We start from the raw sequence: 25,526 nt of genomic DNA on the forward strand, positions 1-25,526 counted from the left end.
ATCGTTACATTTTGGGCAACCATTTATTTATTTACGTTTTATTTACGTTTAATCCACATTACCTCTGTCTGGATGAGACTTTAATGATTAATGGGTTCGTGGGTTAGATTAGAATTTAGAAAACGTTCACAGAGGATTCGTTTCAATGTACCAAGCGCGCGCACGACGATTCCCAGCACGCGCTTGAGTTGAGTGAGTGTTTGTCCCGCGCGGCGCTTGAGTGGGTGTGTGTGTGTATGTGTGGGGGCATATGGAGTAGGTCACACTCTGGAGTCAGGGCGAAGCAATCTGGAGAAATATATATTTATATATATATATACATAACAAGTCATTGCCATGAGAGTTGAACAGGATTTTGAACATGGGGAAACGTCTGAAAACTCGGTGAGTGTGTTGTATTCTAAAGAACATGTAGTCAAATTAGAATTGTGACAATGCTTGTGTTAATGAGATCTAGACACAGCAGTGACTCTCACTGCAATATTTTCCCATTTAAACTGTTTTTTAGTGGTAGACTGACTCTAACAGAACTGTAATTTTAATAAACTTATAAAGTAGGCTATGTTTTTTTGTTTTGTTTTTATCCTAATCAAATACAATTTGAATTTCTATCCTAATTTGGAACCAATACAGAAGGTTCCTAATAGGAATTTTCTTACTGAAAAATCATTAATCCAAGCAGTACACAAAATCCAATAGAACTTGATTTTTAAAATTTCTGTTTATCCACTTGTTTGATTCTTAGATGAGTTTCATTCGATCCCATTAGGATTGTTTCCAGATTATGACAGAAACTCCAATAGTAATCTTGTCCAGATTGGAAATCTGTTTTGAAGGGCTTAATTTGAAATGTTTTAAATGAGTTTCTTTCCCTTAAATCCAGAAGTTAATCTTTAATGTTATCCAGACTGAATGAATAGGAATTATTGTAGCCTATGTTTGCTTGTGTCATTCAAGCTCATGATAAACACAGGCGCTATCTGTGTCGAAGGCCCAAAATAGAGCTCTGAGTGCCGCTCACAGGCCTCCAGCTCACCATATATGTCTCCTGCTCCCTGCCTAGGGTGACTGGCTGCCTCCACAACCATGCTAACATTCCCACCTGCTGTCAGAGTTTCTTTATATAGTTCTGTAGCTCCTGCATCTATTATCTGGGCCTAAGACTTTTTTTTTTTTTTTAAATAAACGTTTACATGGCACATGCTACAGCCTATTTTCAGGTATACTGTACTTGGAAAAAAATCAAATCTGATGTGGATTTAATGTACGATGTAGACATTTTCATGCAAGAGACTTTCATAAAGGTTTATCAGGCCAGCTATAGACTCCTCCAACCCACGCTCATTTGACACCTGAGTCAGAGATGTGGTTATGCCGGGTGTTAAATCCAAGTGCAAATTACATCTCATATCATATTCTTGTTTTTAATTTATCAGTTCACACCTGCTCTTTTTCTTTTCTGGAACGGATCCTGTTATTGAGTAGTTAATTGCTCAAGTGAGTCCTGTTATCACGAACAGAAGTATTCTCAATATGCCTGTGGCAAAGCATTTGAATTTTTTGATCCACAGAAATTAAAAAAACAGCATGTTTGCTTGTCTTTTTCAGAGCCAAATGCAACTTAACCAGCTCAGAGAGATTACCGGCATTCAGGATCTGCAGGTTCTCCAGAGCGCCCTGAACGTATGTTTAGCACAGCAGCACTTATCCGTGTGTTTATAACACAAGCAGCAGATGTAATGTTATTGACACGGATATTAATAGAAAATAAGCCAGACAAATGTTTGTAAATATGTAAATCATACCATGCGCAAGAGTTTCCCTTACTTTCATCTGTGAGGGTTGGGTAACCTAGATGTGGTACTAAAATAAAGCATGTGTGTCTGATGACCTTAAAGCTAAATATTTAGTGCCCGAACTCATGTTCTTTTGTATTTCGCTAGTGATGACTAATTGCGAGAAAACTCTTTATCTAGGCTAGTCAGGGAGACATGACCCATGCCATTGGGCTTCTGACCAGCCAGCCCACGGAGGAGGAGCACATGCCCGAAGAACCCACTAAAGCCAACAATGAGAGGAACACCTCCAATGCACAGAATGGTGGGCTGAAAATGACTTTCATGTCATCACATTTTCCAAAGATGAATTGATTAATAGAGCAGTCATAATGCCATGATGTTTATTTATGTAATTGGAATTGTTCTCAGGTTCTGCTAAAGACGATCTGCAGACCGCCATTGAGCTCAGTCTTCAGGAGTCACAGCAGGCTGAAGCAGAGCGCCGAGAGCTGCACAGGTTCATTCCTGATAGGGTAGACTGGGGCAATTGTAACATTTTTACACTTTTCTTCACAAACTCATAGACTGCTTCAAATGTACAAGTCATCTCCTTTTGACATAAGAAAAACATGCGGCAAAAGTACACTATCTTTTAAAGTATGGGGTCCGTGAGATTTATTTATTTATTTTTCAAGAGATATTAATACCTTTATTTAGCCAGGACACATTAATTTGATCAAAAGTGACATTAACGACATTTATGGTGTTACAAAATATGTCTATTTCAAATAAATGCTGTTCTTTGAACTATCTATTCATCAAAGAATCCTAAAAAAAAATAGTATATTTCTGAAGGGTTATGTGACACTGCTGAAAAATTCAGCTTTGCCATCACAAGAATAAATTAGATTTTAAAATATATTAAAATTGATAATAATTCTAATGATATTTCACAGTGTTAATGTTGTTACTATGTTTTTGATCAAATAACTGCAGCCTTGGTGAACTTAAGAGACTTTTTTTCAATAACATTTTTTAAAAATCTTTAAAAAAGACCCCAAACTTTTGAAACGTAGTGTATATGTCACCCACTTGTGCCAGAAGTTATAATCAACTTATAATCAAAAGGACTAGATCATATTATAATATTGAATCAAATACTAGAAAATAGTTGATTTTAACAGTGGTTGGGGTAAATTGTAATAGTTGATTATTAACATGCTGAATCTCAAATAAGAGCACTCCTTAAAGTTATATCATTGCTTTAATACATTTTAATAGTAATACATGATTTTCACTATTATATGTGACCCTGGACCACAAAACCAGTCACATGGGTCAATTTTTTGAAATTGAGATTTATACATAATCTGAAAGCTGAATAAATAAGCTTTCCATTGATGTATGGATTTGTTGGGATAGGACAGTATTTGGCCGAGATACACCTATTGAAAATCTGGAATCTGAGGGTGCAAAAAAAATCGAAACATTGAGAAAATCGCCTTTAAATTTGTCCATTTATGTTCGCGATTGTGCTGCATCCACTCACAAAAATAAATGTTTTATATATTTTTGGTAGGAAATTTACAAAATATCTTCATGGAACATGATCTTTACTTAATATCCTAATAATTTTTAGCATAAAAGAAAAATCTGTAATTTTGACCCATACAATGTATTGTTGGCTATTGTCACAAATATACCCGTGCGACTTATGACTGGTTTTGTGATCCAGGGTCACATATTATTTCTATTTCTATTATATATTATTTCTGTTTCTGTTATACACTATTATTTCACTAATATTAGTACTTTTTTAACTGTAACAAATTAAAAAATACATTAAGTAAATGACGATTTTTAAATCTCTACAAATATGTATTGATCAGCTGACAAAGTCTAAAACATTCCTTCAGCTTGACATTTTGATGAAGTAATATTTATTATGTGCTTTAAAGGATTTCAGTTTTTTTATCTGTTCAGTCTTAAATTTTAATGCCATGCATGCATGCTACAATTAATGTTAGTGTTACCTCCAAAATAATTTATGTTAACTTTTAACCAACAACCTGAAGAATGTTTAAACTCAAAGGCATCAAAACAGAAGGACATTCTTGGACACCCCCAAAAGTTATTTCTCGAAAATAAATTTCTAAAATAAAATTTTAAAATAATTAAAAAATTATTTCTCGAAATAATTTAAAGACAAAGTTTAAACATCCTTAGCTTAAACTCCTTTTTCCCTGGCAGAGAGAGAGAGACTCACTCAAACCTGAGTGTGAATGAACCAATTTAGAGCTTTACAATTTCCCCCTTCTCCCCTACTACAGTCATTATAGGGAATTTAAGAATCATGGGCACAGCAGTAACTATCAGAATCTGGTCTTGACTGTCTCACCCACTCCTATTTCTACTCTAGGGCTCTTGAGGTTAGTGCAGAAGAGAATGCGGCCCGCATGAAAAGGAAGAGGTGTGAGGCATCTGGAGAGAGCTGCAGCCCCGCTGACTGGATCCGACAGGAGGACTGTCCCGTGGGCATCCGTAATGTAGGAAATACCTGCTGGTTCAGTGCTGTCATTCAGGTGTGTGTTTTTAATCCCCAATTTTGCTTTGCGACGATAGAATAGGAAAAATTTCCAGCAAAATTAGATTGTTGTGCTAGTTTGCATATACTGTATGTAAGCTTCCCTTTTAGGATGAGTTTCACATGGCATATATGTTGAGTTGTAAAAGGTAATTGTGAGTGCTATACTTCATTTCTACAGACTGTTTGAGAAATCGAATCGAAAACAAAAGCACTGCTGTAAGTGTTCTCGTCTGACCTGTTACTATATGATCGGATCATACTTTGCCAATTACATTAGTGGTGTTGCTAATGACTGGAGAATAGAGAAGATCAGGTGGAATGTCTTTTTTTTTTTTTTTTTTGACTGCAGAAGTGTCTCAGAGCTGTAATTTTATTATATCCATTACCAGACTGAATTTAGCGAGGCTTCTCAGATGTCTGTGTTGAAATATAAGCCTTCACTGATATTGATAGATGTCTGAGCTAATTAAATAGAGCATTATTTTGATGATAAAGAGAGGCATGAACTCATGGAGTGAGTTTATGGCCAATAGGCAATCTTTCGTTAATACGTGCCGTAATGCAGTTTAATGATGTCATTTGAAAACAGTCCCAGCATGGATATGAATATCTCCAGTACAAATACACTATCGTTCAAAAGTTTGGGGGCGGTAAGATTGCATTAAATTGATCAAAAGTGACAGTAAAGACACTGTTTACATTGTTACAAAAGTTTTCTTTTTCAAATAAATGCTGTAACTTTCTAGGGGTGTAACAATATATCGTGTCACAATATATCGCAATACAAAAATGCAACAATATGTATCGTGGATAGTGACAATATGTATCGTGGATAGTTCACCCAAAATAAAAATGACCCTGTGAGAAAGAATTTTTCAGAGTCAGTACTACATTAAACTACAATATATTATGTTGAATATAATGTATAATAATGGGGGAATATTAGTGGGTCCTGATAATGCTTATGTTATAAGTCTTATGTTACCAGTAAAAAGTGGCCTACATTATTTTAAATATATCTAGCCAGTGACAGAGTGCAAGCATATTCGTCTAAAATAATTCTGTATTTTCAGGTTCAGAATCATGAATATATTTATTCTGGTGTCACCATTGTCCAAGCCTATTCATTTACACCCACAATGTTATATCAAATTTAGCATTTAATCAACAGTACATTTTTTCTTAACCTTTTATTATATGTCTTGGAGTATCGCAATAATATCGTATCGTGAGTTCAGTATCGTGATATGTATCGAATCGTGAAATTAAGGTATCGTTACACCCCTATAACTTTCCAATCATCATTAAAGAATTGTTGAAATCGCCAAAAAATGTATCATCGTTTCCACAAAAATATTAAGCAGCACAGCCGTTGTCAACATTGATAATAATAAGAAATGTTACTTTTTATGAGGAACTGTACCCTGACCTCACAAGACAAGACTTTACTACACATGACAACAACATCAGCAACAACTGACAAATGGTAAAATAATGGAACTGTTCATGGCCTTGTGCATGCTGGGAAGAGAGCTAATGGGACTAAACAAAAAAATGAAATTCTCTTGTTTTTAGTCTCTGTTCCACCTGCCGGTGTTCCGTAGACTGGTGCTCAACTACTGCCTGTCTGAGCGTGTGCTGGAGAAATGCAAGAGTCATTCAGTGAGTACTCTGCCAGATGAGCATGACTATCATTTAGTCTTTGTGAAGAATGTTGGGTAACACTTCATTTCAATGGTCCACTTTAGACATTCTATTAACTATAAGTAACTTTGCATGTCAACTAACAGTCATTAGAGTATTATTAGACTGTCTGCTTTATATTTGCTAACGCTTTATTTTGATGGTCCTCCAACATTTTACTGACTATAAGTAACTTTGCAACTACATGTCAACTTATTCTACTAACCTGAACCCTAACACCTAACCATAACTTAAGTCTACTAACAGTCTAGAAACTGACAATAATTATCTAAGTGGATTTGGCTAAAGATAAAAAAAATTATGATAACGAATCATGAAAATATTTTTTTACAGTGCACACTGTATATGATCAATAAGTTATCACAACATATGTTATTACATGCTTTAACTCGTCAAAATAAGCCATTTTCAAACATTTTTATGTTATACAAAATTCAACTCATTTTTTAAGTCAGTTTAAAGTAATTGTTAATTGTAAGTTGAATGTAAATGTAAGTTGATTGTACTTAAAAATTTAAGGCAGCAACTTTTTTTTTTACAGTGTACAGTCTACTTAAACTCTAATGAGAGTTATAATAACTTATAATAATAATAACTTTATTCTTATATAGCGCCTTTAAAGCAGCTTCTCAAGGCGCTTTACATACTAGAACAAGCAAATTTAAAATACAACAATACAAAAAATACAATACAACAATACACACACAAAAAAAAAAAAAAAAAAAAATCAAGTAAAAGCTAACCTAAAAAAATGCGTTTTTAAAAGAGATTTGAAATTACTTAGAGACTGTGCATCTCTGATATTTGGAGGAAGAGCATTCCAAAGCCTAGGTGCATATGATGAGAAAGCCCTGTCCCCCACAGTACGCAATCGAGTCTGTGGGACCGCCAATAGACCAGCTTGTGAAGAGCGTAAATGACGCTTGGGTGTGTATAAAGTTAAAAGCGCAGACAGATATTGAGGTGCCAAACCATGCAGTGCCTTATATGTGAGCATAAGGATTTTAAAATCGACTCGGAACCTGACCGGGAGCCAGTGCAAAGACTTTAAAATCGGTGTAATATGCTCATTTCTCCTAATTCCAGTCAAAATCCTAGCAGCAGAATTTTGTACACTTTGTAATTTGTTAAGTGTGGTTTTAGGGACCCCAGCAAGAAGTGCATTGCAGTAGTCAATGCGGGAAAAAACAAAGGTATTAATAAGCCTTTCAGTCACCGAGAGGGATAACATAGAGCGAAGTCTAGCAATGTTTCTGAGATGAAAAAAAGAGTTTTTAACAATGTACCGCACATGAGAGTCAAAGGACAGACTAGAATCAAATATAACTCCCAAGTTTTTTAATTTAGTTTGTGCCTCCAAATCAGAGCCATCTATGTTTAAAATTAGTGAACCAGCCTTACGAAGCTGATGAGGGGTGCCAATAAGCAAGACCTCAGTCTTATCACTATTGAGACACAAGAAATTTTGGGACATCCATGTTTTTATCTCAGAAATATAGTGTGTTAAAAAAGGAACATCCAGATTTTGACCAGGTTTTGAGTGAATATAAATCTGAGTGTCATCTGCATAAAAGTGATAATTAAGCCCAAGTGATCTTAGTAGCAGTCCAAGTGGAAATATGTACATGCTAAAAAGTAACGGGCCTAGAATTGAACCTTGAGGAACACCCGTACGGACAGAGCCGATCTCAGACCGAAAACCACTCATACAGACGAACTGTTTACGATCAGAGAGGTAAGATCTGAACCAGGTTAAAACAATCTCAGAAACACCAAAGACAGTTTCCAGACGGTTGAGTAAAAGATTGTGATTGACAGTATCAAAAGCGGCACTAAGATCAAGGAGGATAAGAATAGAAAGAGAACCAGAATCTGAGGCTATTAACAGATCATTGGTGACCTTGACCAAGGCTGTCTCAGTACTATGAAATTTCCGAAAACCAGACTGAAGGGGCTCAAAAAGATTATTTACTGTGAGATGACTGTGTAGCTGCAAAGCCACAACACGTTCCAAAATTTTTGCCACAAATGGAAGATTTGATATAGGGCGATAATTATTTAAATTATCCAAATCTGCGTCGTGCTTCTTCGGAACAGGCGTTACAGCAGCAGTTTTCAATGCTGCTGGGACAACACCAGAACACAAAGATTCATTGACAATGCCAAGAACAGCTGGGCACAGTGAGTCAAAACAAGATTTAAACAAGCTTGTAGGGAGGGGATCAAGTAAGCAAGTGGTGACTTTCATACATGATACCACACTAGTGAGCAGCTCAGAGTCAACTTCAGAAAAGGTAGTAAAGGATGTGCCAGAGAAACTAGGCAAGCAAAGTACAGAAGAAGAACCAGGTATAGCATGAATGATTTTATAAACATTGTCAATTTTAGAGCTAAAAAAATGAAGAAAGTCATTACACACCTGATTTGAGACAGGCAGAGAGGTACCAACATTACATGTGAGAAGTCTGTTTATAGTATGAAAGAGATGCCTTGGATTTCTTTGATTATTATCTATTATCTGAGAATAATAAACAGATCTGGCAGACTCAAGTTAGTTGAAATGTAGTTGCAAAGTTACTTATAGTCAGTAAAGTGTTTAAAGTGGACTATTGAAGTGTAACCGAGTGTTGTATTGAATGTTGCGGATATATTACATGTTAAATTAAATGTAATGTTGTTCTCTTCTTGTCTGCCTTGACACCAGTATTCAAATATTGCTCAGCATCAATAGCAGATCTAAAAGACTATGTGGATTATTCTGACTCTATTTCTGTTGCAGGAGAAAAGAAACATTGCCTTCATGCAGGAGTTGCGCTGCCTGTTTGCTCTGATGGTGGGCTCAAACCGTAGGTTTGTAGACCCCTCTGCAGCAGTCGAGCTTCTCAGGGATGCGTTCAGAACCAGTGAGGCACAACAGGTACATCATTTGAATGATATGATTCACAGCTGTCATGTCAGGGGCTAATTATAAAAATGAAACAGTTGCAAATGATGCACTAATAAAAGGTGTCTTGAAATGTTTATCATTCACAACAGTTTATGAAGCTATATAAGAGCTTCTTCTAGATAGAGACTGTGCTGTATTCTTGGAAAACAGTGTTTATTTTAAGGTTGCTTATTGTAGGATGTCAGTGAATTCACACACAAGTTACTTGACTGGCTCGAAGACGCGTTCCAGCTGGCTGCTAATGGAACGTAAGTTCATAAATCATAAATAATAATAGTGCATGGTAAAGTGAGAGTGGCTAAATTTGAATGCTTGAAAGGATTTGTTTAACCCTTTATTGAATGAATTATAAAAGCATTTTTAAATGCATGTAAAAGCATAACATAATGTAATACAAAAAAATATATTAAAATCATATGATATGCATTCATTATTCTGTGGTGCTGCATCCCTATCCACTGCATCCGTAATCCATTCCAGTTTCATAATGGGTTTTTTTTGTGTGTGTGTGTGTTTGTTGTAGGGGTCAACAAACACATTAAAGCAATTCATCATAAATTGTTTTAAAATGAACTACTCACTACGAAATGTGAATGATATTTTTGATGGGTGGAAAATTAAAATGTATTTAAATAATAGTGAGACCAAGAAAAAGCTTTTAATGGTTTATTTAAAATCATTTTATTGCCATTTTATATGCATCATGTGTTTGCAACATGAAGAAAATGTGTTTGTTACCCTGAGGCAACATCTTGCTGTGGAGGGTTAATTAATAAATGGTAATGAGTGTAGCAGTTGTTGAAGAATGATGAATAATTACCCTATAGCATATTTGGTTGCTAATGTACTTGCCAGGAATTTTTTTATCCCCACAATAAAACATGGCAGCTTTTATTTTCAGTAACCCAGAGGATAAACAAAACAACCCAATGGTCCAGCTGTTTTATGGTACATTTGTGGCTGAAAGACTTCATGAAGGTAAGATAATGAAATTTCTCCTGTAGTTATTCTGTGTTTATCACTCTCATTGATTATAGTTGTGTAATTGTGTGCAGAAAAGATTGTGTCCAACATTGAGCAGTTTGGACAATACCCTCTCCAAGTGAACGGCTTCAACAATTTAGACGAATGTTTGGAGGGCGCCATGGTTGAAGGAGAGATTGAGTCCCTTCATTCAGATCAGACGATCTCCTCTGGCCAGGAGGTCAGTTTCTCCACATGCAAATATATGGACTCCTGTCATTTATTAAAATATTATTTTGAAGTATGAACATGCTACTTTTATGAATTCAAGTATGTCGTTTTTTTCCAGAGGTGGTTCTCCAAGCTGCCACCAGTGTTGACCTTTGAGCTGTCCAGATTTGAGTTCAATCAGTCTTTAGGGCGACCAGAAAAAATACACAAAAAACTGGAGTTTCCCCAAGTGATCTATATGGACAGGTTAAGATCCATCCATCCATCCATCCATCCATCCATCCATCCATCTATCTATCTAATCAAATCAATGCTAAATGGCAAATTACTATTTTTTGTGTGCAGATACCTCCATAACAATGTTGATCAGACCCATGGTAGAAGAGGAGAGGTCAAGAGACTCAAGGACCAGTTAACAGTTCTGCAGCAGAAACTTGAGGGGTATGTTCAAAAGCCAAATAGAGGTCAAATCATGGTAAAACAGATAAAAACTATGACTTTCTTTTTCAAAGATATAAAAACTATGGCTCAGGGCCAACCAAATACCCCCTGGCAGACATGTTGCAGTATGTGCTGGAGTTTGCCACCACGAAACCCACAAATGTGACTCCAGCCTCGCCAGTACCTACAAACCCTCCCGTACACACAGAACCCAGCTCAGGTGACAGCAGGCAAGGCTCGCTTTCCTGTGTTCTTCTTCATCGGCTGTGTGAGAAATCGTTTGTCCTCCTCTAAATGTTTCATTTCTTGCTGTAGTCAGACAGAACCAGATGATGCTGGCTCGTCAGATGGTTCGGGCTGCCCGCAGACAGCCACACAGAGAACTCCCATTCACAAGCCTTTTACTCAGTGCAGACACCCCATGGAGATGCCACTGCAACCAGCCCCCCACAGCGTGACCGAGGAGGAGCTGTACTTCGTCAAGGGCTGCTTACAGCGCTGGAGAGCAGAAGTTGAGAACACCATAAACGGTACATCCTTCACTTAGTGAATGTTGTTTTTCCCCGTAAGCTTGAATCAATGTTTTTTTTTAAGCCTATAGTGAGCTGCCTTATTTTAAGATGTCAAAGGTGCCCTCTAGTTGCGATGCGTAGACTGTCCTAAAAGGTAACGCATGTATTTATCAATATGCTGATTTGCCGTTCAAAAGTTTGGGGTCAGTAAGATTTTTTTTTTGTAAATAAATTAAAACTTTTATTCAGCAAGGCATTACAGTTTTTCCTGGTCACTTTGGCTCAATTCTCAAATGAGAATTTTTTTCTTCAGATCTCTGAACAATTAGTTTTGTGTTCACATCAGATTTGAATTTCTCATTGATTTAAGCAAATTGCATGTGTTTTAGCACATGTGTGCAAAAGAGTAAGTACAATTGTCTACAATTTGCACAATAACTAAATGCACATGGCTTGTTGAACAAAACTGAAGAGTTTATTTTCAATGAAACTGTCAAACTCTTCACAACTTCTAAACATTCTTTTATCGTGTGAGCCATCACATGCAAAATGATCCATTCAGTAGTCAAAATCTGTCAGACATGCATGTATATTCAATATCTGACATTGAATGTTTGTAATACTTGCTAATGGAAGCAAATGGCCTTCCATTGTAATGAAATAGGAATCACAATTTTACCAATCAACCAATCAAGTTTGGAGCCATATACTGTATATGGAGTTTGTACAGCACAATCACTAGTACCATTTTTGAACATGGAGGAACGTCAAAACCCTAAATATAAAACCCTGTATAAATACATTTGTATTATTCAGTACATTTATTTTTGCAGAAATGTGTTACACGTAAACTGAAAATTCACAGTTGCTTGTCATGGAAGAGCAATAGGAAGATATGTAATAAAAAAAAATAGTGTTGGTGTTATGCGAAGGCATAATAGAGTGTGTAAACATGAACAAGCAATTGTGAATTTTCAGTTAACATGTAACATACATTTCTACAAAAATAAATGTACTGTATAAATACATACATTTTCTTTTTGTGTACTACAGTATTGACTTTTCCTAGTAAATGTTTTCCTACGGTTGATATCTGTGTCTAAAAAGCTCAGTGTGATACACAAGAGCATTCAGCTAGACAAAAACTGACATATGTAGTACAGAAGTGTGTCAGTGTCGACAAAAACACTTTTTATTTTGGTGGTATTGGCCAATTTATTCACACAATAACTAGGTTTTGAAGCATGAATTAAATGTTTTGGTTACTACATTTAGCAGACATGCAATAGAGTTCTGATGTTCTAGCAAACAGTTGTGACAATTGAGCTGCAGTTTAGAGAATGTTAAGAATGTTTCGAAAAATGTGCCTAAAATTGACAACTGTGCTTTATATATTTATGCTTTTATTATATTGTGTCGCCAGTATTGGAATCAATTAACTCGTGTCTCCCATGCACTTTGCGTGCTGAGTGCTATTTGTTTGACACAGTTCTTGTTGCCAGTTGCCACAGAAGAAAACTGCCTATGTTGTTAGTGAGGCAACTCACTAGGTTTTGGACCTGAGCTGTAATGTGCGTTTTAATTTTTCTGTTCTGAAGGCCATCATTATTCACAAGCAGTTATCCTAATGCGTTTGTGACTGTATCAGGATACTGGCCTCAGGCGCAGTGTATTGATCTGTGTTCTCTCCCTGTGTGCAGAGCTGAAAGCCAGCATTGACAAGGTCAGCCAGGCCCTGGAGGGCATGTACTCAGATAACAGTCTGTGTCAGGTAAAGTCTATATCCTGAACACTCGTTGGTACTTTAATATTGACTGAGCCCTTTCAAGAAATTTGCATGACACCTCAATGAACCCTGACTTCATATATGATGCTTCCAGGTGCCCTACAGACTACACGCTGTGCTCGTCCATGAGGGACAGGCCTCCGCTGGCCATTACTGGGCGTACATCTACGATCATGCTCACAAACGCTGGCTGAAGTACAACGATGTAATGGTGACAGAGTCGACCTGGGAAGAGCTCGTTCGAGACTCGTACGGTGGCATGACCAACGCAAGCGCCTACTGCCTCATGTACATCAATGACAAGCTACCATACCTCATAGCAGGTACTTTCCCCATGTGCCTCTCAGATTACGCAACTGCGCTCAGATTTTGCTGAAGCAGATCACTCACTTGATTTAAGGCATTGGCCTTAGCTCCGATTTCTTTCATAAATGAATGTTGATTGCTTTGTTGGCACACTTTGGGCATAAGAGAGTGTCTGCCAAGCTGTGAACTTCAAAAACTCTTCCTAATGGTTTTTATTTTGATTAATTTTCCTGATGTTTTCTGTGATAAATTGCTATGAATATTTATATGACGTAGGGGTGAAATATAGGGGCAGATTTACTAACTGCTTGCTCCAGCGCAAACCCTCTTTTGGTGTTAAAAAACTACTGTCAGGATTTACTGAAGACGCAGTGTACAATTAAAGGCATGGACTGGGTTATTTTTGCGGCTGATCTCATTGCATATTCATTTATAGGAGTTTCCCTTTCAGACGCAACATTTATGGGAGGAGAGTATTTAAATGAATCATGCAAGGTGATTTACTAAGATTTGCACTAGTCAATTTACTGGTATTTGCGCCATTATTTACAGTCCAAAAAAAAAGGCATGTCTTAAACCAGACACTAATTTGCACTGCTCTTGGTAGACTGCGTTGGTCATTATGGAAATGATCCGACCATTTTTATATAAAAATGCAGTAACCGGGGAAAAAAAGGACATAAAATGGATGTTGCAATTGTATTTTCTTTACTATTGTGATTTATATCTGAGTGAAATGACTCAAACTAGAAAAATGTAGGGCAATGTTAATTTTGATTTCATGGTGACTTTAATTATGCACTCTGCATAATTCGTAAAATTTCTTATAAGGAACTGTCCTATCATCAGGGAACTTTTTGCCACAATAATGAACATTATTCTTTCTTATGAATGACAGAAGACACAGACGATGAGACAGGGCAGGCTCTGAAAGGAATGGACTCCCTCCCGGCTATCCTGAAGCGCTATGTTCGGGAGGACAACCGCTGGTTCCAGCAGGAGCTGAGAGAATGGGAAGAGCAGTTCTGCCAAGCCCAACGTGAAGAAGCACAAGTTCAAACACACACTTCCACCAACACAGAAGAACCTGTCCCAGAAGAGCCACAAAACCTAGTGCAAGAACCTGCCCAACAACAAACAAATGAAGTGTCTGAAGAACCACCTCCAGATTCAACACCAGCACCTGTCCAGGACAGTGAAGGTCAGATCCTTTTTTCTTCAAAAGGTCAGATGTTTTCCATGTATCTGTTGCAGGTATATTTTCAATGTCTTTTCGCTTTCCAGAGCCCATGGCCAATTCAGCAGCTCTCAGCTCGATATCATCAGAGCCCAGTGAGAATGTGGGAGAGGGAAGTGAAGAGGATGTTACCAGTAGCCAGACACATGGCCCGCCAGATGAACAGAAGCCAGATCAGAGTCAGGTGAGGACGCTGAAGCGTTATTTGAGATGTGCAAAAAGTAGGTCACATATACAACACTGGAGGTTTTATGTACAGTACATATGGGTCGCAATCCTCTTCCTCTACATAATCTATAAACATTTAAATGAAATGGAAATTAAATATTAATAAAACAACTTTTGCAATTTTTCACTGTAAACTATAATTTTATATTTACAAATAATTTCAACAATATTTTATTAAACAATGTGTATTTAAGTACATGTCTTGTTAAATTCAATATACCTTTTTACCATAAATTAAATTGCAATTTATACTTTGTTTTTACTTTAAAAAACATGTATTTTGCATGTGAAATGTACTTTATAGAATATTAGAGTAAAATGACATGCATTATATTAATTCTAACATAATTTTTCAATTTAACTGCATATTATAAAGTAACTTAAATAGATAAATAGCAAACCAATTACATTTTACTTTATACTCTTTATATTCTTGTATTCTCTCTCTGTCTCTCTCTCTCTCTCTCTCTCTCTCTCTCTCTCTCTCTCTCTATATATATATATATATATATATATATATACATACATACATACATACATATATATATATTTAGAGTTATGAACATTTTAGTATTTGTCAGGAATTTCAATATAGGAAAGGTTTTTTATACATGTGTATTATTTAAAAAAAGTTTTTTTTTTAGAGTATTACTCTAATTTTTGTGTATATTTTGACATATATGTGCATCACTATATGTATGGTGCGATTATATGGGAGAGAAACTTGTAGATTTACATTGGTGGTTAAATCACTACAAACTTGTTTACTTGTACTTGCCTAATGTTTAATGTTTTGTCTGTTGTGTCGCAAAGCTCTGGTATTTTGTAAGAGGATACGTTTTGGAAAGGGATGTGGGGATAAGGTTCATCGGACAGCTGAGAGCCTTCCAACATTCCTCAGTCTTTCTGGTTGAAGTCCCATGCGGGGTTGCTGGGGACAGTGTGTCAGATAAGGGCTTTAAATAGAGCCTGAGCTCTGTGCTTCCTGCATGCACCATCAAAATCAACTGGATTCCTAAATGATTGTGGAGAACATGTTCCTGATGCTTCTATCAACAGGCAATTGTTTAAGCGCTGTGTGTTCTTGGTGTCTAGTCTTTAGAAAGAGTAATCTTGGATATTATTGATTCAGTATATGGGGTTAGAATGTCGATTCTGTACTTACGACTTATTCTTCTGCTGTTTCTCTCTTTGACTCGTTGATTTTATTGGTGCTCCTGATTTACAACTGTGCTGATTTGTTTTCCTAGGCCTTGTCATAAATGGTAGTGATAGGACCTCTAGTGGTCAGTGTCTCATATTGCATTCAAGGGTATTTATGAGCAAAATAGGTGATTAACATTACTTGAAGGGATTTTTCTACAACACTCTACAACATGCATTACATGTAGTCATACCACAAACATGAATTTTGAATATGTTTTGTTTTCCATAAATTTTGAATGTTTAAAACAAAATGTAGGCTACTCTGCAGCAAGTCGCTACTTAACGACTTCAATGGTTTTCAGATGAATTGCATGTTTTATCCGTTAAACACCAGTGTTATTTTAGTATCATTAATTTACTATTATAGTTTTTGTTAATATTTTGAATTAGATTTTATTTCTATATTTTCTGTTTTCATTTTAAGTTCTGTGTTTTTGTCATTTTTATCAGTTTTAGTTTTCTTTAATGGCTGGGGGGGGGGGGATTTTTTTTATGGTTTTAGTTTTATGTTAATAGTCCAGTCATTTTAAGCCAAAATGGGGGTCAACCATGAACAAATTGCAACAGAAGCAAACTCAACTGATTTTGTATCCTCAATATGTCCTGAGTAAGGAAAAAAAAGCCCAGAAGAATCCCATTAGGGGAAAGTTTCGAAAAAGACCCAAATATAGCCTATTCATACACCTATTCATTCTTATTCTTACATGAATAGGGTAAAAAATTTAACCTTTAGATATCAGACTAGAAAAATATGTAGCGCTCCAAACAGGAAAAAAGTCCTTGTACTGCAGGTGCGTAGAGCCAATAGTATATTGAAGAATGAACAAGAAGGCACTGAAGATAGCAATGTGCTGAAATGTTTGCTTGCTGGTGTCTATTTTGTTTTTAACTCACATGCACTTTGCACTTTTTGCACGATGCAATTTATAAAATAAAAAATGTTTTTGTAGACTTTTCCAGTCTTGAGTGGATCAGTGTGCGGCCAGCCACCCGTCTTGTTCAACCTTTAGATATCACCATGAAAATGACTGAGCTGATTACTTACATCAAGACAAACAAAAAATGTATTACAAGTTTTTTGAAATTGTTTGTTAACATGGACAAACGGTGCATAATATAATTATGTATGTGCTAATTTGCATAAATACCACAACAGATCTAAACATTGGGTATAGCCAGGTGAAAATGTCTTGTTGAATCTTCTTGACACATAACAGTAAAATACTTATTGTTAAGGTCTGAATGGAACCCATTTAGGCTACCCATGAGCATTAATACTTAGAGGCAGGAAGAAGTACTTTAGAAACCAGCCTTTATTAATTTTTAAGAGATGGGGTTTGGGGCTGGGTCCGTGGGACTGTTTCTGGGGGATGAGTCTGAGGGAAGAACAGGAGACAAGGGTAAGGAGAATGCAGAAGACAAAAGGTAGGCAAAATAAAAAGTGAATCCCCAGAAACAGTCCCACGGACCCAGCCCTAAACCCCATCTCTGCAATAATAATTAATAAAGGCTGGTTTCTAAAGTACTTCAATTAGCACATACATAATTAGATTATGCACCGTTTGTTCATGTTAACAAACAATTTAAAAAAACTTGTAATACATTTTTTGTTTGTCTTGATGTAAGTAATCAACTCAGTAATTTTCATGGTGATATCCAAAGGTTAAAATTGTTACCCTATTCATGTAAGAAGAAGAATGTATAGGTGTATGAATAGGCTATATTTGGGTCTTTTTCGAAACTTTCCCCTAATGGGATTCTTCTGGGCTTTTTTTTTCCTTACTCAGGACATATTGAGGATACAAAATCAGTTGAGTTTGCTTCTGTTGCAATTTGTTCAACCTTTTTTCATAAAATGACTGGACTAATAACCCAAGTACATAAACCCACATCTTATTGTGCATACAGAAAGTGGCCAGTACTTTTTTCAAACATTCATACTAGTCCATGTATTCAAGAATTAAAAGGAACAAATGAGGAAAAATAAAATAAATGCCTAGTGCTGTCGTAAAACTCTAGATGGCGAAAGGTGATGATATTTACAGCGTTAAATACTTGGCACAAGCTGATTTGTTCATGTCACATCTGCAGCCAATGAGCTTGCTTGCTCAACTTTAAATGGCTGGTGACCATTCAATATAGCAGTTTGCTACGGCTTTCAGAGCTTGTCTAAAACCCTCCACCTTCCCCAGCTCCACCTGTATAAATCTGCTATGGGTAATTGATATGCTATTTGTGTAGCAGCAGTATGTCTTACATACTCACAGCAGTGTATTAGCGTATGTATTGGCAGCAGCAAGTTCCTGTACTTGCTCTTCAGCAGCAATAATCTAGCCTGACTACGTCAGACTTCCTACTTCTGCTCAATTTCATTTCGCTTCTGTATTCAGTCTGAGGAAGCGTAATAGCTTTCCGTTTTCCCCCGGCCTGAAAACAGCCGGCCAATCAACGAACAGAGGTCGGGCTGAGAGCCGTGACGTAGACGCTGATTGTACCGTGGATGCGTAGATTTACTTCACATAATCGGCAAAAGTCGTTCACAGTCATGTTCACTCCGGTATTTTGCTCGATGGTTTTGTTTTCGCATCATACATGTGTTTACAGTGTAAGTTAGATGCGGCTGAGCATGCGCATAACACACGCCATAACCAAATGTTATGTGATTGGCTTACGGGTAACCAATGATTTTAAACCTCCGACAAGCGCGAGAAAGAAAACGCTTTTCAATTAGGATTTGCCAGACTCTGTCTACGAAGCAAAGCGAAGTAGCAGAGTTTGGTATTACCTAGCAATAATCTACAACAACAGCAATAATCAACAGCAGCAGCAGCAGAGCAGATCTATTCCGCCAAGACCAAATACATTAACGTTGTCATATCCATTACCATGCTAAAAATCTCCAGAGAGTTGATAGAAATAAAATACATTTCCTAGTCCAGCTCATCGTCATCTCCGCTAGACTCTTTAAAGACAGCCAAAAGAGTGTTTTGAGGGGGGGAAACAACTATCAGAGATTTGCATTTCCGCTGTTTTAAAAACCAATTAGAAATTCCTGAGGGAGACCATGGTGAATTACACTTCCTGGTTTGCCTACAAATTGATGTAATGAGTGAACATCTCTAGACTATGATAAGTGAATAAGATCATTGACAGTCACTCAACAGCCTCTTTCTCTGTGTTTTTCAGCAGCCTGTGGCAGATTCAGCCTCTACAGACAGAGCTCAGAGGTCAGAGGTTGAGGTGGAGGAGCAGGTCATCAGTGATGAGGCAGAACCAGACAGCCAGACAGAGCCAGAGGCCTCGTCCACAGAGGAGAACCCAGCAACGGCCACGCACAGGCAGCCTGAGAATGAAGTTTCTGAGGTAGAGATACCCAATGTAGGCAGGATTCTGGTGCGCTCTGATGCAGATGGCTACAATGAAGAGGTAAAGGATCATTCCTCTGGTTCCATGAACTGTAAAATGAGGCTACTTGTTAATTAAATTTAACATTAATGTTGTCCTCTGTTCATCTGTAATGGAATAGATGATGCTAACACCAGCCATGCAGGGGGTCATTTTTGCCATTGCCAAGGCAAGACAAGTTTTTGACAAAGATGGGCCTGAAGCAGGACTCATCAAGGTATACAAATTAAAATGACTCAATGCAACTGTGTCTGAACAAACTAAATGGCACTACTAATATATATATATATATACAGTGCTATGCATAAGTTTAGACACCCATGCTAAAGTTGACTAAAAAGAGGAATAAAAAATCATATTTTGGAAATTGAACTTAATGCCTTAATTAAAAAAATTAGGAAAAATCCAACCTTTAAGGACACCAGTTTTCTTTGTGAATGAATAATGTATTGTAAATAAATAAATGATTTTTATTTTTAAAGGCCAGTTACTTCATGGATCCAGGATACTATGCATCCTGATAAAGTTCCCTTGGCCTTTGGAATTAAAATAGCCCCACATCATCACATAGCCTTCACCATACATAGAGATTGGCATGGAGTACTTTCCATAAGATCATCTCTCAATGCAAATCAAACCAGCTATTAGGCTAACTGAAATAAAATCATGCCAATCTCTAGGTATGGTGAAGGCTATGTGATGATGTGGGGCTATTTTAATTCCAAAGGCCAAGGGAACTTTATCAGGATGCATAGTATCCTGGATCCATGAAGTAACTGGCCTTTAAAAATAAAAATCAGCCTGCCTCTATGGGAATTTAACATAGGGGTGTCCAGACTTATGCACCCTGTATTTTAAGGAAGAACATTTATTTATTTACGATACATTATTCATTCACAAAGAAAATTGGTGTCCTTAAAGGTTGGATTTTTCCTATTTTTTTTAATTAAGGCATTAAGTTCAATTTCCAAAAGATGATTTTTTATTCCTCTTTTTAGTCAACTTTAGCATGGGTGTCTAAACTTATGCATAGCACTGTATATATATATATATATATATATATATATATATATATATATATATATATATACACGTGTATATATATTTATATATATTTGGAAATCAACTAATGCATTGATCTCTCTCATTGATCTCTCTATCAGGCGTTCCATGAGGAATTTTCCAGATTGTATGAGCTGTCCCAGGAAGAGACCACACCCCAGCAAGACCCTCGACTCCAGCATGTGCTGGTTTACTTTTTCCAAAACCAGGCCCCTAACCGTGTCATTGAGAGGACATTGCTGGAGCAATTTGCGGACCGCAACCTGAGTTTTGATGATCGGTAACTACACATTTTCTTTTAAATCAGTGACCTAATGCAGTATATTTTTAATTGGAATAAGTTAATATTGACTAATTGGACTAATCTAAACTGGTACTTTCCCCTTGTAGGGCCATCAGTATCATGAGAGAGGCCAGATCTAAACTTCGTCTCATTAAACCAGAGGATATGGACATGGATGAGTACTTGGTAAGACCAATAAGGCTCACTTCTCTTTTTACTTCTTTAATTTAAAATGTATACTGCTGTTTAAAAGTTTGGGGTCAGTATGATTTTTTTCTTTTTTAAACAAATTAATACTTTTATTTAGTAAGGATGCATTAAATTGATCAAAAGTGGCAGAAAAGACATTTATAATGTTACAAGATTTAATGCTGTTTTAATGAACTGAACTCAAAAAATGTATTACGAATTCCACAAAAGCATTGAGCAGCACAACGATTTTTAACATTGATAATAATAAGAAATGTTTCTTGAGCGCCAAATCAGCATATTATTATGATTTCTGAAGGATCATGTGAGTAAGGATGCTAAAAATTCAGCTTTGCCATCACAGGAATAAATTACATTTTAAAATAATTTATTAAAATATAAAATAGTTATTTTAAATTGTAATTACTAGTGCAAAATGCCCGTGCAAAATCAGTTTTTAAGTGTGTTTTTAGTAATTGTTGGTTTGGTGTGTTTGAGTGCACATTGTTACAATTACACAGCAAAAGTTCAGTGACATTTTTATTTGTGCATGGTAGAAAGCACAACGTGAACTCCAAGAAAACGCTATGCTTGAGGAAACATTTTGTGAATAGGCAACTACAAATGATGCCCGTGAAAGAGACTGTGAATGCATTGAATAGGATATGTTTAGTTGGTGAATAGCATTTACACAGTAGCGATAACGGTAAGCGCACCAGAATGAAATATAATATTCAGAAGTAAACAGCATAGCTGACTTACAGATTCAGTTTACATCCACAAATTAATAAGCGCGTTGATTCAGGGAGCAGTGCAAAGTGCCCGTACAAAATCAGTTTTTGTGAGCTGATCGCTGAACAAAAAAGTTCAGGAGATATTTCTTAGCGATGGCTGATTTCACCAGTTTCAATATGATAAACAAGTAATAAAAACTCGTTGAGTGTTTTAGCGCAATTTTCTGACCTCATGGGATCACAACACTAAGAGATAGTAAATCTTTTCCTGGATTTTTTTTGTGCGTTCCCGAGATTAGACCTTCCTTAACATAATGCCGAAAACCCGAAGTCTCTAGGTGGTCTGGTTGAGGAGTAGATAGAAGTGCAAGATTGGTGCGCACAGACAGAACAGAAATCATGAGTTAACAATCGCAATTTTGTCCGGTGGAAAATTGCGCTAAAAATAACTTTTATATTGATTCAATGGATTAATTGCATTTTGGAAAAAAAGTGTCATGAATTTATTGCATTTTTGGGGAAAAATAATCCGTTTTTATAATAAATCTTTGAAAATCAAAATCTGGATTTGAATTTTTTATGTTATTATAACCTAAAGATGCTATGTGAAAGTTTGAAACAGAAAATAGTGGTTTTCATCTTGCCACTTTCTTGGTAAAGAAAACACATTTTTACTCAAATTAATCAAAATGGATTTATCACGTTCTGGAACCAAACTATAATATTCAGAAGTAAACAGTGTAGCTGACTGAGTGTTTATGTCAGAATGTTTATTTTTAAACCACAACCTTCTTGGGGCTTCTTTGACCGATACAACCCTCTAATGTCAGAATGTTTATTTTTAAACCACAACCTTTTAAAAATTATATATTTAACGATATCTTTTGCATTTCTCATCCAAACAACGTCAAACTTGGCACTGCACTTACTTGTGCCCGTAGCGAGACACCTGTCGAGTTTGAAATCCATCGGACTAACGGTTCGAGAGATATGCGAGTAACAGACATACACACACACACACAGACCACACACACAGACAGACAGACAGACAGACGTTTCTGTAATTTATAGAGAGATATTTCACAATATTTCCGTTTTTACTGTATTTTTTATCAAATAAAGCAGCCTTGGTGAGCATATGAGACTTCTTATAAAAACGTATAAAAACTAAAAACTGTATTTTCTTCCCTCTCCTCCCAGCAATGGCAGGATGACTACAGCATGTTCAAGACAGTGTTTGCCTACCTGTTGACAGGTCTCGAGCAGTATCAGAATGGAAAGTATGTAGACTCATTGACACCAGAAAGGGCCTGTGCATTGCATTGAAGAGTCTGTAAGTCTACAGCATTGATCTTTTCCATTGCAGGACAAGAGAAGCTCTGAATTATCTCGCACATGCACACCAGGACAACTCAGCCCTGCTTAGGAAAGGAGAGAAGAAAGGAGTGGATCAGTCGCTTATAGCACTTTACAGGAGAAAGTGTCTGAAAGTATGTCCACTTTAATAATCCAAAACATACACTACCATTCAAAAGTTTGGGGTCGGTAAGATTTTTTGTAAAGTTTTTGGAAAAACGTATAATCTCCACGTTGGATCAAAAATACAGTAAAAACAGCAATATTGTGAAATATTACTTAATATAATGTTTTCTCTTGAATATATTTTAAAGTGTAATTTATTCCCTTTATTGGCAAAGCTGAATTTTCAGCATCATTACATTCAGTGTCACATGATCTATCAGAAATCATTCTAATATGCTGATTTGATGCTTAAAACACATTTCTGATTATTATCAATGTTGAAAACAGTTGTGCTGCTTAGTATTTTAGTGGAAACCGTGATACATTTTTATCAGGATTCTTTGATGAATAGACAGTTCATCTTTTGTAACATTATAAATGTCTTTACTCTCACTTTGATCAATTTAATGCACCCTTGCTGGATAAAAGTATTCGATTCTCTTTTTTTTTAAATCTTACTGATCCCAAATGGTAGTGTATTGTAAAGACATTCATATATACGTATATAAGCACAATTTTCTCATATGAAACTTCTGTGAACGTGTTACACCCTGCAGGAGCTGAATGAGAACGCAGCCACACTCTTTAAAAGTCAAGATGAAAATGACGTGGCAGAGGGAGTGACCATCATGAACGAGTGCGTCATCCCTTGCATGCACCTCATGGTCAGAGACAGTGTCAGCCAAGAGGATTTGGATGTCATAGAGCTGATCAGGAATTGCTGGTGCTCCTACCTGGGGCAGGACATGGATGGTGGGCTTCCCCCCCCAAAAAAAAAATATATATTTTGTATATAGACCATTTCAATAACTTTCTTAGCTCATGTTGTCGTTGTTCATATTTGTCTGTTATTCAGATTCTCTTCAGGAAAAGCTCAGCGAATTCCTGCCCAGAGTCCTGGACTGTTCTGCAGAAATGGTGGTGCTTAAAGAGCCCCCCAAAGTGAGGAACTCCCCCCATGATCTGTGCAGCCGTCTGACTGCCGTCATGGAGTCCATTCACAGCTCCTCAGTCGTCATCGTGAAGTGAAGTCGGACATGACATTATGTGAGGCAAGGTTGAAAAAAAAAAAATAGCACGGTACAGTCACAAGGTGATCTAACCTCTGTCTTAGACTGAGCTGGATTTCATTTTTGCTGCACAATGACGCTTTCTGTTTCGCACTGCACACATATTCACTGTGTTCTGAATTCCTTGAAGGGAGATTGATTGGCTGCTCTTGGTCTTTGTAGACGTTTGATCTCAGGAAAGATCAAATAGATGACATTTTGTAAAGCTAGGTTTAATGATAGGGCAGTGAAGGTAGTGTACGTTTTTACCCTGTTCTTCTTTTCACGTGAACTGTAGACATATAGCGTGAAAATAGTCTTTTATAGAGATTTGCTGAAGCCACTTTATTTCAGTCTACCCTTAGCTGAACATCCTCTATGTATTCTTTCTTTGTACAGTAAAGTTGTCTGATTTTCCACTCCTTTGTCCTACCCCTCTGCTACCTTTCAATAAAATTTTGATTTCTCACTTTGTTGCCCTGTCCTGAGTTCTCGCTTTCTAGCTGTTGTTTTTCCACCTTCTGTTCTTATTTTCCATTTCTTTTAAGTTTCTTCTAAGTTCTCACCACATACTCATACTGTATATAATGGGTGCCATTAATACTGTACATTTACTGCTTATTGTGGGAAAACACGGGCATGTCTGTTTATTAGTGAGTCGTGAACACTTATTCTTACTTGTTTTGTGTCGTGGACCCCATACGGCAAAAAATAAAATAAAATCTGATGTATTTTTATATATATTACAAAATATAAAAAAATTGGCAAAAATATATTGTTAAAATAGGTTTTAAGATTTATTTACATAAGTACATTTATTATGTCTATACAAGACATGAAAATGGCGAGTAATTTGAAAAAAAAATTCAATGGCACAAAGTCAAATTGCTATTATATTCGTTATCAACAGAACAACTTGCATTTGTTCTCATCTCTTTATTTTATTTTTTTGTAAAATCATATTTGTTACCTGACTTGACTGTGTTTTTCTATCCAAAATTGAACATGCTGTGTTAGTAAATAGAGAATGAGTCACAAAATAAGAGTAAATGAGGACAATTGTTTTTGTACATCTGCATAAAAAATCTTTAATCTTCTGAAATACATCACCACAACATTTCTTCTTGTCTTCTCCCTGGATTAATTTAGAGAATCAGACTTAATCTCCTGAGTTTAATTAGACTTCGAACACGGCCATGATTGTGTTGATACAACAAAACACCGCTTAGCACAGTGGATACATGGGAAGAGTATAAGAAAGATAAGATGCATTGTAAGCCTATCACAAGCACGTCATTATACAGTCTTATCAGGAATAGACTCTTCTATTACCCTATACAAAACATTAAGAACATAC

At 36.4% G+C, this 25,526-nt stretch overlaps 1 protein-coding gene across 2 annotated transcripts; it reads left to right on the forward strand.

Annotated features, from left to right (window-relative positions):
• Nucleotides 1-128: 128 nt before the first annotated feature.
• usp28 (ubiquitin specific peptidase 28) lies at nt 129-24,637 on the forward strand. 2 transcript variants are annotated; one of them, XM_084137671.1, is made up of 26 exons: nt 129-384; nt 1,609-1,683; nt 1,977-2,100; nt 2,208-2,295; nt 4,198-4,360; nt 5,941-6,027; nt 8,849-8,986; nt 9,194-9,264; nt 9,918-9,994; nt 10,072-10,220; nt 10,329-10,456; nt 10,556-10,651; nt 10,723-10,881; nt 10,967-11,181; nt 12,864-12,934; nt 13,044-13,272; nt 14,154-14,456; nt 14,540-14,676; nt 19,113-19,352; nt 19,453-19,548; nt 20,495-20,673; nt 20,784-20,862; nt 22,800-22,879; nt 22,966-23,089; nt 23,678-23,873; nt 23,977-24,637. In XM_084137671.1, exons 1-26 carry the CDS (start codon nt 337-339, stop codon nt 24,147-24,149), a joined length of 3,525 nt encoding a protein of 1,174 aa, XP_083993797.1. In that variant the 5' UTR covers nt 129-336; the 3' UTR covers nt 24,150-24,637. The 2 variants fall into 2 exon arrangements, with proteins under 2 accessions (XP_083993797.1, XP_083993798.1); XM_084137672.1 differs by having other exon boundaries at nt 19,116-19,352.
• Nucleotides 24,638-25,526: the final 889 nt, after the last annotated feature.

This window comes from Abramis brama, assembly GCF_963993115.1.
Source record: "Abramis brama genome assembly, chromosome: 15".
In the NCBI taxonomy this organism is placed as follows: Eukaryota; Metazoa; Chordata; class Actinopteri; order Cypriniformes; family Leuciscidae; genus Abramis; species Abramis brama.